Source organism: Pelophylax lessonae (genome assembly GCF_965119305.1).
Source record: "Pelophylax lessonae genome assembly, chromosome: 9".
Lineage (NCBI taxonomy): Eukaryota > Metazoa > Chordata > Amphibia > Anura > Ranidae > Pelophylax > Pelophylax lessonae.
This window is the reverse complement of record NC_138776.1, coordinates 256,246,706-256,264,167: the sequence shown is the minus strand read 5'-3', so window position 1 is coordinate 256,264,167 and position 17,462 is coordinate 256,246,706. Positions and strand designations below refer to the sequence as shown.

General features: G+C 41.7%; 4 protein-coding genes across 5 annotated transcripts in view; 2 read left to right on the top strand and 2 right to left on the bottom strand.

Moving 5' to 3' along the window:
- The window catches only part of LOC309564394 (uncharacterized protein), a 174,413-nt gene that overhangs the window by 14,596 nt on the left and 142,355 nt on the right, over window positions 1-17,462 (top strand).
- On the bottom strand, window positions 624-3,305 carry LOC309562841 (uncharacterized protein). Of its 2 annotated transcripts, XM_082267156.1 has the most exons (3): window positions 3,208-3,305; window positions 2,968-3,106; window positions 624-1,548 (listed from the first exon to the last, which is right to left on the bottom strand). In XM_082267156.1, exons 2-3 carry the CDS (start codon window positions 3,047-3,049, stop codon window positions 746-748), a joined length of 885 nt encoding a protein of 294 aa, XP_082123282.1. In that variant the 5' UTR covers window positions 3,050-3,106; window positions 3,208-3,305; the 3' UTR covers window positions 624-745. The 2 variants fall into 2 exon arrangements, with proteins under 2 accessions (XP_082123282.1, XP_082123283.1); XM_082267157.1 differs by lacking the exon at window positions 3,208-3,305 and having other exon boundaries at window positions 2,978-3,076.
- On the bottom strand, window positions 3,151-12,502 carry LOC309563403 (uncharacterized protein; the record flags this gene model as incomplete). The annotated part of the gene is made up of 9 exons (XM_082267797.1): window positions 12,327-12,502; window positions 8,101-8,244; window positions 7,937-8,024; window positions 7,723-7,820; window positions 7,505-7,637; window positions 7,276-7,388; window positions 7,051-7,195; window positions 3,310-3,407; window positions 3,151-3,156 (listed from the first exon to the last, which is right to left on the bottom strand). Exons 1-9 carry the CDS (start codon window positions 12,438-12,440, stop codon window positions 3,151-3,153), a joined length of 939 nt encoding a protein of 312 aa, XP_082123923.1. The 5' UTR covers window positions 12,441-12,502.
- On the top strand, window positions 12,641-17,450 carry LOC309563402 (gastrula zinc finger protein XlCGF66.1-like; the record flags this gene model as incomplete). Its single annotated transcript, XM_082267796.1, has 4 exons — window positions 12,641-12,746; window positions 16,826-16,969; window positions 17,056-17,167; window positions 17,284-17,450. The coding sequence occupies exons 1-4, from the start codon at window positions 12,669-12,671 to the stop codon at window positions 17,448-17,450; spliced, it is 501 nt and encodes a 166-aa protein (XP_082123922.1). The 5' UTR covers window positions 12,641-12,668.

Sequence of the window (17,462 nt, the reverse complement as noted above, 5' to 3'; positions counted from 1 at the left end):
TGGTGTGTTGCCCGTAACTGTCTTAGTACAGTGGAGAACCATTCAATATAAAAATGTACCCAAATGTAATACAACACATAAGTGAGAATGGTTCCTTGTAATGACACTTTGATACATCAGACTTTCTGTAGGTAAAGCCTAGTATGCACGGGCTGAATATCAGCCTGTTCAGCAGGAACCGGCTCACTTTCAGTCTGTGTGTAGAGCTGTCTGTTCAACAGAAGCCGGTCTAACAACCAGCTTCGGTCAAACGGTATGTTGGAAAACCAGCATTTGATCAGCTCTTGCAGCCAATGGCTGTGAGTGCTGTTCAGTGTATTCTGGCTGGGGTTCCCTGCTGTCAGAATACAATAGAGTTGCATTAGGGATCCCTGCATCAACATTGCTTGTGCCAGCTTGAGAGACAGCAAAGAGCCTGCAGTGGGTGTGTCTCTGGGAATTTGTTCCTGCATTACAAGTTAGGGGTCCAAAATAATCAAATTACTGATGTCAGGGCAGGTGGGCACTTTTCACTCCAGCAATACCTTGTCAGATAAAAAAACAAAAACTAGAACATAAAAAATTAGGCATCAAAGTATAATTCTTCTAATGACTTGGATCCAAGATATAGACCAAAGCAGCTAAAACTAAAATAATCCATTTTAGGTTTACTAACTCTTCCAAACTGCCTAATCTGTATTGCATTATTGTTCTACAGACAAAAAAATTCAGTCCAAGAAATGGTAGAACTGGCACCATAAGATTTTCATGTGTTGTGCGTTCTCTGGTGGATAATTAGCGTCACTTTCTGCGCAAAACATTTGCCGCAATCTGAACAGGAAAACGGTTTCTCGCCCGTGTGAATTCTCATGTGTTTATCACGGTTTCCTTTACTCGGAAAGGATTTGCCGCACTCGGAACAAGAAAAGGGCTTTTCGCCGGTGTGGACCTTCTGGTGGGTTTTGAGTTGAGATTTGTGAGTGAAAGACTTCCCGCATTCAGAACATGAGAAGGGTTTTTCCCCAGTGTGGATCCTCTGGTGTGGAATAAGGTCTCGTCTATTTTTGAAGGACTTGCTGCACTCAGAACACGCGTAGGGCTTTTCCCCTGAATGAGTTCTCTGGTGAACAGCCAGGTCATATTTTTTTAAGAACATTTTTTGACATTCCGTGCAAGGAAAGACCTCCTTACCATCGTGGTTCCTCTGATGCACAAGAAGGTCATATTTCTTTTCAAATGCCTCGCCACACTCTAAACAGGACAGTGAATCATTATTTTCATGAAGTTTGACGTGTCGATCAAGACAAAATTTAACTTTGAAGCGTTTACCACAGTCCGGACAAGGAAATGGGCGCTCATTGGTGTGAGTTCGCTGGTGATTTATGAGAGCGTGGTTCCCGTTGAAACTTTTCCCGCACTCCAAACAAGAAAATGAGCACTTCCTTGTATGCATCTTCTGATGTGTATTTTGAGTAACAATGCTTATTTCTGAACAATTTTGTGCCATGTCATTATCTTCAGGAGATAAAATAAGATGTTCTTTTGAGGTATTCAATCCATTATTTCTACCTGTTGGAAAAAAAATATATAGTACAGCCAAACCAACAATGGTAGACTCAATCAAGAGGTAAATACATAGATTATATTGCTTTTAAAAGAAAGGGAGATGGACCTCTTTTGGTTTTATTTGTTGGGAACATGGCATTATATTGAGGAATGGAGATGGACCTTTCATATGGTATTCAATATCTCCACCTCATTTGTTGTGAACATGACATTATATTGAGGACTGGAGATGGACCTTTCATATGGTGTACAGTATCTCCTCCTGATTTGTTGGGAACATGACGTTATATTGAGGAATGGCGATGGACCTTTCATATGGTATTCAATATCTCCACCTCATTTGTTGGGAACATGACATTATATTGAGGACTGGAGATGGACCTTTCATATGGTGTACAGTATCTCCTCCTGATTTGTTGAAAACATGACATTATAATGGAGATGGACCTTTCATATGGCGTTCAATATCTCCACCTCATTTGATGGGAACGTGACATTATATTGAGGAATGGAGATGGACCTTTCATATGGTGTACAGTATCTCCACCTCATTTGTTAGGAACATGACGTTATATTGAGGAATGGGGATGGACCTTTTATACAATGTACAGTATCTCCTCATTTGTTGGGAACATGACATCATATTGAGGAATGGAGATGGATCTTTCATAGGGTATACAGTATCTCCTCCTCATTTCTTGGTAACAACACCTTATTATTCGGGAATGGTGATTGGTCTTTATTTTGATGTACAGCATCCCCACCTCATTTCTTTGTAACAAGACATTACTATTAAGGAATAGAGATGGGCATTTCATCTGATGTACAGTATATCCACTTGTTGATAATACGACTATTATTAAGGAATGGAGACGGACCTTTTTTATAGTGTACATCTCCCTCAGTAATTTATAGTGCTCATCTCCTCAGCATTTGTTGGAAACATGGGGTAGTGTGATAAACACAAGGATTATATTCTTCTGGTGAGGTCTGGAGAATTATATGAAGATACTATGGTGTAAAATACCTCCACCTTATTTGCTGGGCACATTAGCTAGGGGTGTGTGTTCATTAATTATGTTGGAGATTTTTCCATTTTAGCTTAAAAGCTTAAAAGTCTTCTAGGCATTACTGAAAAAATTTAGTTTTTTTTTTCTTTGAAAGGATAGCCCAGTCTGTGTGAAATTAAATAACTAACTGTCCATATTTCACCAGCCAATATTAAAAACTTTACCAGGTCAGCTTACAATCGAAAATAAAATTGGCATCCCTTCTTTACTGGTCTACCATTTTGAAGTCTTCTCTAACTGTATGGCAAGAAGGTCGGCCAATTCCTTAATTTTCCAGTCAATCTGTGTATTTTATACTTGAAGAAGTCAAATCAAAATGTGAAGTTCTGAATTTTGTGTGCATAATACTTACCTGTGCTTACACCTAGAGAAGATTCCTCCTTGGTAATTGTCACCATCATTTCATCTTCTATTATATTCAGCTGATCACCCATCACATACGTCTCTTCTTCCTCTTTAACCACAATTTTTATACCAATCACGTTTTCCCCCTAAATACACACAAATGTTTTGAGACCACATAAGAGAAAAAAAACTAAATCTAATAACATTTAGAATCAAGTCCAAGTTGGAAATTCTCAGGTCCATCTACCTGATGATGGTGAGGGATGGTGTGATCTTCCTGTGTGGAATCCTGGGAATACAGAGGACAAGGACATCTCTCTGGTGGCTTCCCATTACTGGATCCATCTACCTGATGATGTTGAGGGTTGGTGTGATCTTCTTGTATGGAATCCCGGGAATTCAGAAGACGGGGACATGTCTCTGGTGGTTCCACGTTACTGGATCCATCTGTAGGACACACACACACACGCATACACACACATACACTGACTGAATACATTTTGAGGAACTAATGAAAGGAAATACGTCAGCTTTTTGGTGTAAATATTGGATGAATTTATCATGTCAAATATTGTAATAATTTAACCACTTACGGACCACCCGCCGCAGTTTTACGTCGGTACTTTGATGTTAAATATCGAGGTTATGGCAGCAGATAGCTGCTGTCGGGGTTATTGGGGGTTGATTAAAATAATAATAGGTAAAAAGAAAAATGATTTTAAAAGCCATGTATATTTCGTATTATGCATAAGAGATTCTGAACAGGATGGCGTCCATCTTGTTTTCAGGGTGAAACAAAGTTCATATATGTATTCTTGCAAAATGTTTCTCACAAGCTTACAAGAGAGCATAGAATTTCAACAATAGGGTCTTATAATTTCAGCAGACATTTGTATATCTATGTAATCGTAAATAAGATCCCTTTTGACATCTCGATCAGATAAAACTTAGTCAGTCTGACGCTATGTTAAGGGGGGATATCTCAGTCTGTCTATAAGTATATAACAATGGACAATACCCCAGTATATTCTAGCAGACATTTAAAGATGAACCATATAAGTTTTCATAGATACATTATTATATGTGAGAAGATATTAGCTATAATTATATCATTATATTATGTAAGGCATATACATATATATTTAGGAACATTGTATCACGTTTTAGGTTTATATTCTCATAGTAGCATCTTACTTAGACTTAAAACTAAAGTGAAATGAATTACTTCATGTTAAGGCATGTGGTAGGAGTGTTTATATAAGAATTGCTTTTGGCTAGTTTAGTGCTCAAGGTGTCGTAAATATTCCCAAACCTAGACTATGTCTGACAGCCCTATGTCACAATCCAAATAAGTAATGGCTATTCACTAGCTAGAGGTCAAGAGGTCATGAGATAAGAAGGATGGGTAATTGTTTCAAATTATGTTAAATACAAAATCTAATGAACGGTACGATACTGCCCTCTGGAGACAAAATACCAGGTGCAGTCTTGAGATAATTTCAGATTTCCATATAAAAATATGATATTGTGTTAAATAATATAATTATTGGAATGGCATTACTTGCCAAGATGAATAATGGAAATACAGGTGGACATTTATGTATGTACTGGTAGTCTGGACAAAGTTTTATGTTGTGTTATATGATTAATCTCACATATAGAGAAATCATTTAACTTTATTAACCAAGTTTTGGGTTAATTATCAAAAGGGGTGTGTCTCTGACCTCACTAGTTTAGGTATAGAATATCCCGTCCAATAGGGATAATGTTTCATCCCTCTGGGTTTTACTTATGGTAATTTTTATAGCTCTTTGTTCTTACCATATAAAAGACCAACCCAGATGAGAGAGAGGACACATTACACTTTACACTACTGACAACACACCTCACACTTACACCACACACGCTATTACATTTTTCAATAGACTCATGCAGACATACTCCCTGATCCACATCATTCATCTGAAACTTGAAGGGAATCCACCATCTTAAGAAAGGCATCCATCTTAGGACTCTGGTAACGATTTGAAGCTAGCGGCTATCTTAAGTGTGGTAATTATGCCTTGCTATGTTATTTGATTTTATTCAACAATTGTTTATTCCTTCCTTATATGTTTTATATTGCATATTTAAGGGTAACGAGATTACAATCCCAGCCGTATAAACCATGGTAGATTTTTCTCTAAAAAGCTGATTTTTGTTTTTATACATTTTTATTAATATCAGATTAAGTGCATTATTTGCAATTTTAAGTCTTCCGTTTTGCATGGCTTATTCTCATTCCTTCTGCAGTGGAATGACTTTGGGCCCTGTGATTCGCAGACCATTGTAGTCTGTTTATATAGAACATTAATTTATGGCTTATACTATACCTGGGAAGAAATGGTAATCTTGCTTTCGTTTTGCTTTCACTTTCATTTTGTTTCAGTTTCACTTTCATTATTGAGCTAAACATCACATTGCATTGATTATTTGAAGTTAGTATTTTTATGTAGAGTTATTTTTGTGTCACTTCTTGTTTGATCATATATTGTGTTTGCATGTCTTGAGAATAAATATTTTTATATATATTCCACGCTGTAGACTGTACTCACTAAGATTGGTATATGCTTTTAAAAAGAAATTAATCAATTAAAAAGAATTCTCGACATTGATTTATGGAATAAGTGGAGACTCTCCTACAGCACAGATCTTTGCTTATTAACCATAAATAAATACACTGCTATATTCAGAGCAGTATAAATATTCTGACATAAGTACGAGCGCAAGATATTTATTATTAAATATTCTTACACTGCCATAACCCCAGTATTTTTTTAAACTGCGGGAGCGGTTCGCTTTAACATAAGGGTGATCCCAGCGGCAGATTCGCTGAGGGATCACTTTTATGGACGTGCTCGAATATTGGGAACCACCACCATGGGACGAATTTTAAAAAATGGTGCACGCAACTTGTTATTTGTTGCAGGAAGCACTAGTTAAGCAGGCATATCAAACTTGGCGCATTTTTCATTTTTCGTCAGTCTTTGTTTATTTCCCCCCATTGTTTCTATGGGGTTGATTTGCTAAAACTGGAGAGGGCAAAATCTGGTACAGCTGTGCATGGTAGCCAATCAGCTTCTAACTTCAGCTTGTTCAGTTAAAGTGGAAGTAAACTCTAGGATTTATACTTTTCTCTATTCAAATTAATATAAAATGGACATGGTGCTGTTCTTACATCCTCTCTACCCTTTGTTGTTCTATAGAAATCGAGCTATCTTCACTTAATGATGTCACTGGCGCATGCGCAAATGTCCCGCGATTTATGGCACGCTCTGTGTGCCGTCAATCCCTGCCTGTGCCGCGCCTGCATCCTTCTCTCTGCGGCATTACACTGCAATCCCGCGCGAGTACATCCCCCTGCTCGATTCCTGAAACACCCCATGTGACTTGCTATGTCACAGAGGGGTGTAAACATCTGAGCTGATCGCGGGACAAGCAGGAGAGACGGTGCATAACTTGCCAGCTGCAGTGTACTGTATTCCAAACATGCAAGCACACCAAAACAGTAAACAGCTTCTCTTCTGCTTATATTAGCACCTTGGTTAGGAGTAAAGGTACAATTCACTCATATGCCGGAGTCTGTTGCTATGGTGATGTCGAAATGAAACGAGGCTCGGCTAATAATGAATGGTCATGTGTGAGAATTCGGCCGTTACTGAGAAAAAGGGCGGACGTATGCTACAGTATAGATGCAGAAGACAGCAGAAAATATGGCGCTGGCTACAGACAGGAAACAGGAAAACAAAAGTCAGCTGAAAAAAAATGTAAGAAAGCACCAAGGGGTATAAATAATAAAGTGGAATGATGCAAAAAAAAAAAAAAACACATGTTTTAATGGCTATAATGTTTTCTTATGATTTTGGTGTTAGAGTTTACAACCTCTTTCAGCTTTGACAAAAATCCTGGAAGCTGATTGGTTTTTAAGAGCTGCATCAGATTTTGCACTCTCTAGGTTTAGTAAATTAACCGCTATGTGTTTATCAGATGATGGGGGATCTAGGTGGACCCTCCGTACTGCTCTCTCCTTTACAATAAAGTCTCCTCTTACCCGATGGTGTGAGGGGCGGCTGATTCTCCATCATGACATCCTTGTACACATCCTTGTGTCCTTCCAAACAGTCCAGCTCCTCCGTAACACCCTCCTCTTCTTCTTTTATCTCTTTTTTAATAGCAATATTGTTTATTTTTCCACTCTAAAAGGAATTGTAAAATATCAGAAATGAAGCCAATGTACAGGTCATAATGTAACTATCATTATTGTTAAATATTCTACCTGATTATAGATAGGGATGCTTTGATCATCTTGTGGGGAAACCTGAGAACATAGAAGACTTGGACATCTCTCTGGTGGACATCTCTCTGGTGGGTTCCCATTACTGGATGTATCTGTAGGAAACACACACACTGACTGAATACATTGTTTCTATGTGTTTATCAGATGATGGGGGATCTAGGTGGAGCCTCCGTACTGCTCTCTCCTTTACAATAAAGTCTCCTCTTACCCCGTGATTTGAGGGGCGCCTGATTCTCCACCATGACATCCGTGTTTCCTTCTAAATAGTCCCGCTTCTTCATTTCACCATTGTCTTCTTCTTTTATCTCTTCTTTAATAGGAATATTGCAAATTTTTCCACTCTGAAAGTAAATGTAAAATATAATAGTAAAAACACTATTAATGTGCAGTGTATAGTGTAACTATTAATGATTGTACATTTTCTACCTGATCCTGGTGAGGGATGGTGTGATGTTCCTGTGTGGAATCCCGGGAATACAGAGGATGGGGACATCTCTCTGGTGGGTTCCCATTACTGGATCCATCTGTAGGAAACACACACACTGACTGAATACATTGTTTCTATGTATTTATCAGATGATGGGGGATCTAGGTGGAGCCTCCGTACTGCTCTCTCCTTTACGATAAAGTCTCCTCTTACCCGGGGATGTAACAGCCAGGTTGTCCTCCATTAAGACATCTTTGTACCTCCATTCCTCCATGGAGACATCCAGACACCTTATAGGAACCTGACACACACAATAATACACTTACTATCACTTGTCTGCTACTGGATAACATCACATAATTCCCGACACTGCTCACCTCTCCCGTCAGCAGCTTGGTGATCTTGGAGTTTGCCTCTAAAATCTTCTTGTCATTATTTCTCTCTGGAAGCAGTAGGGAATATAGGGAAACCAAAATGAAGTTCTGTCCATCTACCGATGTCTTTTTTGCAACGATGTTATCCTGTGGAGAGAGATTAGAAGTTAGTATATACAAATTTCCAACCAAAGAAGTTGCTTCTCTTTGCTCTTATGGCCCCCTTTTTGTCCTTGTCTTTTAGGGCCTAGTTGGGGGTTCTCCTTATGGACCCTCCATACTGCTCTCTCCCGCACTGTTCCTGTGAGAATCCAGGCAGAAGTCACTATGGCAAGCCTAGGTTCACATCTGAGCAGTGGGGGAAACCACAGGGGATTCAGACAGGAATCACACTGCATTTCCTCGCATTGAGATTTGAGCCCATACATTTTGTATGGGCTCAAATCGCACAGCAAAGGTATTCGTTTCAGGAATCTGAACATTTGCATGAGTAGGAGTATTAGTGCAAAGTCTTAGTATCAGCAATTGGGGATGGAGAGTTGGAATGGTGTCAGGTGTGGTGGAAGGTGCAGTGGTGGGAATGAGGGGTGATCAGGTTCGGTGTGGTGCAAGGTGCAGTGGTGGGAATGATGGGTGATTGGGTTCAGCGTGGTGGAAGGTGCAGTGGTGGGAATGAGGAGTGATTGGGTTCGGTGTGGTGGAAGGTGCAGTGGTGGGAATGAGGGGCGATTGGGTTAGGCGTGGTGGAAGGTGCAGTGGTGGGAATGAGGGGCGATTGGGTTTGACGTGGTAGAAGGTGCAGTGGTGGGAATGAGGGGCGATAGGGTTTGGCGTGGTGGAAGGTGCAGTGGTGGGAATGAGGGGCGATTGGGTTCCGTGTGGTGGAAGGTGCAGTGGTGGAAATGAGGGGTGATCGGGTTCGGTGTGGTAGTTGGTGTGGTGTGCTGTATGGTGCAGTGGTAGGAATGAGGTAATATCGGGTTCGGTGTGATGGAAGGTGCAGTGGTGGGAATGAGGGGTGATCGGGTTCAGTGTGGTGGGTGGTGTGGTGAAGGGCCACTTGAAATTTAATGACAGAGCCACATTTTTATTTTTTTACAGACAATTCAAAAGAATTACATAAAATGGCTAATTTCAGTGCAAAACAGTGCAAATATCAATATTCAAGCTATATATTGTGTTAATCACATATGTAACTAGTGTGATTAGCAATGTGTTTTAGGTAAAACAAAAAGGCCAAAAACATATTTCTCCATTTATATGAAGGTCAGGTTAATATAACCCAACACAGGGTTTTTCTTTACAGTGTAAGTGGGAAATCTGTGGACCCTGACGTAAAAGAGAACATTGTGGACCCTGATGTAAAGGAGAACTCTAAGGACTCTGGTGTAAAAGGAAACTCTGATGTAAAAGAGTCTCTAGTCACCACAGCCCCTTTTCACAAGAGTCCTTACAGCTCCCCCTTACATTATTGTCGACAGAGACTGCATACATGGCACAAGAGATGGTCAGAGACTGCTGACATGGCACAAGAGACTGTCAGAGACTGCTGGCATGGCACAAGAGACTGTCAGAGACTGTGGGCATGGCACAAGAGACAGAGACTGCGGGCATGGCACAAGAGACAGAGACTGCGGGCATGGCACAAGAGACAGAGACTGCGGGCATGGCACAAGAGACAGAGACTGCGGGCATGGCACAAGGGGTGCTCAGAGACTGCAGGCACGGCACAAGGGGTGCTCAGAGACTGCGGGCACGGCACAAGGGGTGGTCAAAGACTGCAGGCACGACACAAGGGGAGGTCAGAGACTGCAGGAATGGCGCAAGGGGCTGTCAGAGACTGCGGGCACAGCACAAGGGGCGGTCAGAGACTGCGGGCACGGCACAAGGAACAGCTGGTACAATATTATTCGGCTCCAGGCTCCTCCCCACACCCCCCTCCAGTTCAGTGGTGATGGTCTGTGTGCTGCTGAACTGGAGGTGTTCCTGTCCCTCTCTCCTGCCGCAGCCCAGATGGAGGGAGGGATTTTTTTTTTCAGGATCCAATGATCCATGCTTTGACAGTGTTCTGCCGAAAGTTCCAACTTTCCGAGATCTCGAACCCATGTCACTTCCGGTCGGAGATCAATGCCCGTGCACAGAGAACTCCAAAGCAGTGCATGAGAGTTGGAGTTCTCGGCAGCACAATTCAATACTACTGCACATGCGGCTCCACAGTGCCTGACAGTCGGAGCTTTTGGCAGATGAAAACGCATGCACAGTGCTATCCCCCACAGTACTTGTACAATTGTGAGCGTTTCTACGCACTGTTTGAATGGGCAGAGACACAGGCAGAAGTTAGCTGAGATAAGCCTGAATATTAAATAGGGGTGCGCATCTTCACTGGTCTCACGATTCGATTATGATTATTCTATCAACGATTCGATTCGGCGATGCATCATGATTAATGCCCACGTTGTTATACAAAAATTCAAGCAGTCAGAAGAACTGCATTTTTAATTGTCATTTGCTCTCATAACCATCCCAAAAGAGGGCTACAAGTTATTTACTTTCAGTTCATTACAGAGAACAAAGGGGCATTCTTTACATCTAGACTCTCTAGAGGATACAACAGAAAGGCGTCTTTGCCGTAAGAGCTGTGAAAATGTGGAATAGACTGACAAACTAGTTCTAAGTTGCCCAGCAGATTGTTTTAACAAAGACCTTAAATGCGTTTCTGCCCTAAATGCACAAAATTTAAGTGACAGAGACAGAGGAATGGGATCAGACAGAGGGATGGTGGTGGCAGGCATGAGATCAGGCAGAGGGCTGGTGGTGGCAGGGATGAGATCAGGCAGAGGGCTGGTGGCGGCAGGGATGAGATCAGGCAGAGGGCTGGTGGCGGCAGGGATGAGATCAGGCAGAGGGCTGGTGGCGGCAGGGATGAGATCAGGCAGAGGGCTGGTGGCGGCAGGGATGAGATCAGGCAGAGGGCTGGTGGCGGCAGGGATGAGATCAGGCAGAGGGCTGGTGGCGGCAGGGATGAGATCAGGCAGAAGGCTGGTGGCGGCAGGGATTAGATCAGGCAGAGGGCTGGTGGCGGCAGGGATGAGATCAGGCAGAGGGCTGGTGGCGGCAGGGATGAGATCAGGCAGAAGGCTGGTGGCGGCAGGGATGAGATCAGGCAGAGGGCTGGTGGCGGCAGGGATGAGATCAGGCAGAGGGCTGATGGCGGCAGGGATGAGATCAGGCAGAGGGCTGGTGGCGGCAGGGATGAGATCAGGCAGAGGGCTGGTGGCGGCAGGGATGAGATCAGGCAGAGGGCTGGTGGCGGCAGGGATGAGATCAGGCAGAGGGCTGGCGGTGGCAGGGATGAGATCAGACAGAGGGCTGGTTGTGGCAGGGATGCGATCAGGCAGAGGACTGGTGGTGGCAGTGATGTGATCAAGCAGAGGGATGGTTGTGGCAGGGATGTGATCATGTAGGGACCTACCTGTGTCTCTGCCCATTCAATCAGCGCATAGGGACACTCACAATTGTACAAGTGCCGTGGAGGGATAGAACTGTGCACGTGTTTTTATCTGCCAAAAGCTCCAACTGTCAGGCACTGTGGAGCCGCAGGCGCATGCGCAGTAGCATTGAATTGTGCTTCAGAGAACTCCAACTCTCATGCACTGCGTTGGAGTTCTCTGTGCATGGGCATTTTCTTTGCGCATGCGCAGTAGCGGCAACTGACGTGGGTTGGAGATCTCGGCAAGTTGGAACATTCGGCAGAACACCTTGTGTGGTAACACATAATAAGCCGTTTGTTCTCTTTGACAAAATATCTAAGATTTTATTTGAGGGTAGAAAAAAAAAAAAAAAAAGTTGTTTGATACACAAACTGATTACCAAATTACACAAAAGAAAATGAAAATTTAACAATAATAAAATGTAACAATAACAAAAATAAAAAAAACAATAACAAAAATGTACCAATAATTAAAATGTAACAAATATAACAATAATAAAATGTAACAATACTAAAACTAACAATCAAACATTTAAAAAAAAAAAATGTGACATTAATAAAAATGTAACAAAAATGAAAATGTTAAAAAAAAAATGAGAAAACTTTGTACTAGCAATTTTCTGCTGATTGATTGATTGATCTTTGAAATGAAAGTATGGGAAAGTTATTTTTTCAGGTAGGTGTCAGCAATAAAACAAACAAACAAACATGCTTGTCGCGCTCCCAGAATCCTCCTCACCTCTCCGGTCAGCAGGTAGATGATCTCCAGGGTGAGCTGTAATATCCTCTTCGTCAGGCTGTTGCAGTCTGGCCCCATAGCTTGCACTCTATTGCACTCACTCCTGCAGCCCATCCCCCAATACTCAGCATCATGGGTAAAATACACCTTCTTGGTGACTGGGTATCATCTGCCATTTCGTTGTAGCCCAACAGGCAGATAGAATCCACTGAGCTAGGCTACAATAAAATGGTTGTGCAGAGCCAATCACAGAAGAGCATGCTTTTTACCCAAGACGCTGAGCATTGGGATGGGGGATGGGCATTATTGTTGCAGGAAGTGAATGGAACAGAGTTGGGAGCAATGGAGGCAAACTGCACCAACCTTACGGAGAGGATATTACAGCTCACCCTGGAGATCATCTACCTGCTGACCGGGGAGGTAAGGAGGATTCTGAGAAAAAAAAATGTTTAATTTGTTTTTGTTTTTTAAAAATGACAAATTGCCAAGAAATATTGAACACATTTGATTTGCAATTTTTACCTTTCCAAAATTTACAGAATTAAAAAAAAAAAAATCTTGCTCGCAGCTAATTTTTATTAATTTGAAACTTGTATTTAATTAAAAAAAATAACAATTGGCTCAGAGATTAGGAGGCTGGATCGCACCAGCAGGCATGCGTTAAGGTCTGCATAATAAAAGTGGATGTTAAAAAAAACATCTCTATGCTTGTTTTATTTTTTGTTTGTTGTTTTAGTTTCCTTTTTTTTATTTTTTTTTTTTTATTTCAAGCTTTATTTAGCTTTAAACTATTTTAACTCTCTCTGCCATGGGTTGCAATAGGTTATAGAGCATCATAAAAAAAAGAATTGTTCATCTGAGCAATTGTGGAGTCAGCCAATTCCATTCCAAAGCTCTTAAAAAAAATGTTGTTTGATTGCCATGCCAATGTATAAAAGGTAAATGTTTGATTTTTATGAATGTTTAGAATAGAAATACAATACAAAACAGTCTTCTTGACTGCGGACCACATTAGGTCACCAGTTAGAAGTTATGTTCAACTGGAAAAAAAATGAGAAAAAATACCCATCCCAATCCTTTCAATTTTGTCATTCAAATATTTAAAAATTATCTTCAATTTGTCTCCTTGAGCAACTTAAATCGAACGAATGTTCCAAAAAGAGATTTCTTTAGAACAAAATTCTAATAGAGAATGGCCAGCTTAATAGCGGCAACAACACACGTCTTACAGAATTTGTGTTACTGGAAAATGGCAGGATCTTTAATATGAAGCTAAACCAAAAACACGGAGAGATGGCCTCGAACTGGAAGAACGACAAAATGTGTAACATGTTTGTAGCACTGCCCCCTAGGTAGGGCCATCTTACCGAATAGGCACTTGCCCCAGCACCCAAGCCAAGCATTAGTCCCAATTCCAGTGTGCATCCCGCCTCCGAACATAGGTGGCAAGCGCCTGTTGGCCCTGCACTGCTGTCAGGCCACTTGGGCCTTGGAGGGGGAGCCCCCAACTGCAGGAATGCCTGTCCACCTCCACAGTAACAGGCACACACAGGACAGTCGAGTCTGACTCCCGCCCGTGTGTGTGTGTTTACCGGACCCAGCCGCCCAACTTGGAAGCTGTCATTAGCCTGGCACTGCTGTACCAATAAATATCCCCTTATCGATAATTTGCAATTTTATTCTCGTGGGTGATTGTGTAGGCAGGGCCTCAGTGTACTGCATTGCCTGGGGCCCTTTAATGCTCTTAAGATGGCACTGCCCATAGGGACTGCTGAATATCCACTCTGCGGGTCCCCCTGGTTACCAACACCCGGTTATAAACAAATGCAATTCTTACATTCCTCTTGGCTCGTCACTATATTAAACAGTCTAGGGGTATTGGGTTGTTTTTGTTGTTTATTTTATAATGGGGATAGGAGAAGGAAATAGTGGGATACTCCAATTTAACTATTCACAGTATTTGAGGACTTCTACAGTATCTTCTACTTCACTTGTAGGTATGGAACAGCCAGGCTGTTAATTCATCCTGCCACTTTAGATGAACAGGATTAAGTCTCTTGCTTTCTCTCAAGAGGACTTGGTGGATCTTATCTTCAGGATCCTCTCCCTAGCAACCTATTTCTGCTGACACCCGTCCACTGCCTCTCCTAGGAGCAGGGGTGGTCCCCCTCAGGTCAGGCCCCTTGACACGAGCCCCTGTACTCACGATACTGCAGCCACAGGGTCTCCAGTGTCTCCCCTCTCAGTCAGCTTCCCTGGACCTCTGGGTTCAGCTCCTCTCAACCACCCCTCTGACCCTCAGGATGATCTCCTGCAACCGCATGGCACCTCTACAGAGGAGGCAGCTGCCCCCTCCCTCCAGGACTCCACTCTCCCACGAAAGACCTCAAGCACATGTGCTCCTGGCTTTTATACAATATCCCAACATGCATCGAGGCAACCTGCCCTCTGCCAATCATCAGGACTGTATCAAAAGCCTATGCACCCATTTGTCAGGTTTCCTCCCACTGTCCAACATGCCTCCCTATTGGACCAGTGTGAAACACTCTCTAAACTGAATGAATCGCATACTGAGCACAAAGACCACACTAACATATCCTGCTCTCTGGTAGGCAGAGAACGATATAGATTTACCTGCAGCCCCTCTGGTAAGCAGACAGAGATCAAAACTATACTCTCTCACTAGCACCTACCTAGGAGGGTGCTACATATTATTCACTGAAAGAGTAGTTGATGCTTGGAACAGATTTCCAGTAAAGGTAATAAGTCAACAGCAAGTAAATTTAACCATGCTCGGGACAAAGAAAAAAGAAAAAGCACAGAATGGGGCATACATGATGGATCACTTGGTCTATTTGCAATCACTCTAAAGAAGAAAAGGAAGTGAAAAGAAAAGGAGAGAGGAAAGGGAAAAAGGAAAGGGAAACAGGAAGAGGAAAGGTAAGGGCAGAGTTGTATAAAGTACTCAAAACCCATACTTGAGTAAAAGTACAAGTGCTCGATCAAAAAGTGACTTGAGTAGAAGTGGAAGTGCTCGATCAAAAAGTGACTTGAGTAGAAGTACTAAAGTATTCAACATTTTTTGTACTTAAGTATTGCAAGTAGTTTTTTTAAAAAGTTTTGCTACTCAAGTACTGAAAGTAAAAGTACCAGTAGTTTTGAAAAAAAAATTGCTACTCAAGTACTGAAAGTAAAAGTACAAGTACTGTGTTATGTAGTTATTAAAGAAAGAAGTCAAAAGTTTAAACCTCATATTGTTTTTTATTATTTCAAATGCAGCTTTTATTTATACATACAGTAGCATTTATTTTCGTATGCGCTGATAATACACATGTTTTGAGCTTCATGAAACCTGCCATCTACTGTTCTGGCAGTGGTAATTTTTATAATTGTAACGAGTAACTATGCAGCACAAAAAAAAAATATCGGTGTAGAAGTATTGAAATCATTGAAAAAATGTAGTGAAGTAAAAGTGGAAGTAGGAGAAAAAAATTATACTCTAGGAAAGTACAGATACCGCCTTTCGGTACTTAAGTACAGTAGTGAAGTAGTTCTACTTAGTTACTATACATCTCTGGGTAAGGGGAAGAGGAAAAGAAAGGGAAAGTGGAAAGAAAAAGAGGAAATGGAAAGATGAAACTAAAGGGGAAGAGGAAAGGAAAACGGAGAGAAAGAGAGAGGGAAGGGAAAGATTAAAGTAAAGGGGAAGAGTAAAGATAAGGGAAAGAGGAAAAGGAGAGAGAGAAAAGGGAAAGAGGAAAGGGAGAGTGAAGATTGGAAAAAGGGAAGGGAAAGATGAAAGGAAAGGGAAAGCGCAAAGGGAAAGAGGAAAAGGAGAGAGCAAAGGGAAAGAGGAAAGGTAAAAAGAAATGGAAGGGAAAGGAAAGGAAAGAGCAATAGGAAAGGGGGAGAAAAAAAAAGGAAAAGATGAAAGGAAAGGGAAAGAGGAAAAGAAAGGGAAAGAGGAAATGAAAAGATGAAGCTAAGGGGGAAGAGGAAAGAAAAAGAGAGCGGAAAGGGAAAGATGAAAGTAAAGGGGGAGAGAAAAGGTAAGGGGAAGAGGAAAAGGAGAGGGAAAATGGAAAGAGGAAAGGGAGAGAGAGGAAAGGGAAAGGCGAAAGAAGAGAGGAAAGGGAAAGAAGAAAGGAAGGGGAAAAATAAAAGGAAGAGTATAAGGGGAAAAAAAGGGAAACAGGAAGAGGGAAACAGGAAATGTAAAGGGGAAGAGGAAAGGTAATAGAAAGAGGAAAGGCTCTAAATATTGGTGGTCCAGTTTTCAGGTTGTGGGATAGGAAAGAGCGGTATTCTTGTGGGAATGGAGAATTTATTGGGGAAGAAGTGGCTGTTATTTTCAGGAGTAAAAAAAATTATTTATAGCTGCACCACACGTTTTTTACACCCTCTACTGTCCAGCAATAACCATTCATAATGCTATGGCTGTATCACTAACAGGGCTTACGTGATAAATGAATATAATGATAGTTAATCTCTCTTCGCAGGATAACATAGTTGTGAAAAAGACTTCAGGAGATGGACAGGAATCCGCTACAGTTCCTCTACATTCCTTACTAATTCCAAAGAGAAACAATGACAAGAGAATTTTAGAAGTCACCAAGAAGATAATTGAGTTGCTGACAGGAGAGGTGAGTGGTGCCGGGAATTCTGGGATATTATCCAGTAGCAGACAAGGGATGTGTCTGGATGGTGACTGTATCATTGTGTGTGTTAGGTTCCTATAAGGTCTCAAGATGTCTCCATCATGGAGTGGAGGTACTTAGAAGGACACAAGGATGTCTGCAAGGATGTTTTAATGGAGGATCCGCTGCTGCTCACTTCACCGGGTAAGAGGAGACTTTATTGGAAAGGAGAGAGCAATACGGAGGGTTCACCTAGATCCCCCATCATCTGATACATACATAGAAACAATGTATAAAGTCAGTGTGTGTGTTTCCTACAGATGGATCCAGTAATGGGAACCCACCAGAGAGATGTCCCCCTCCTCTGTATCCCTGGGATTCAACACAGGAACATCAGGAGATCCCACTCCATGATCAGGTAAAAGATAAGTCATTAATAGTTACATTATGGTCTTCACATTATCTGCATTTTTACCATTTTGTTTAAAATTTACATCCA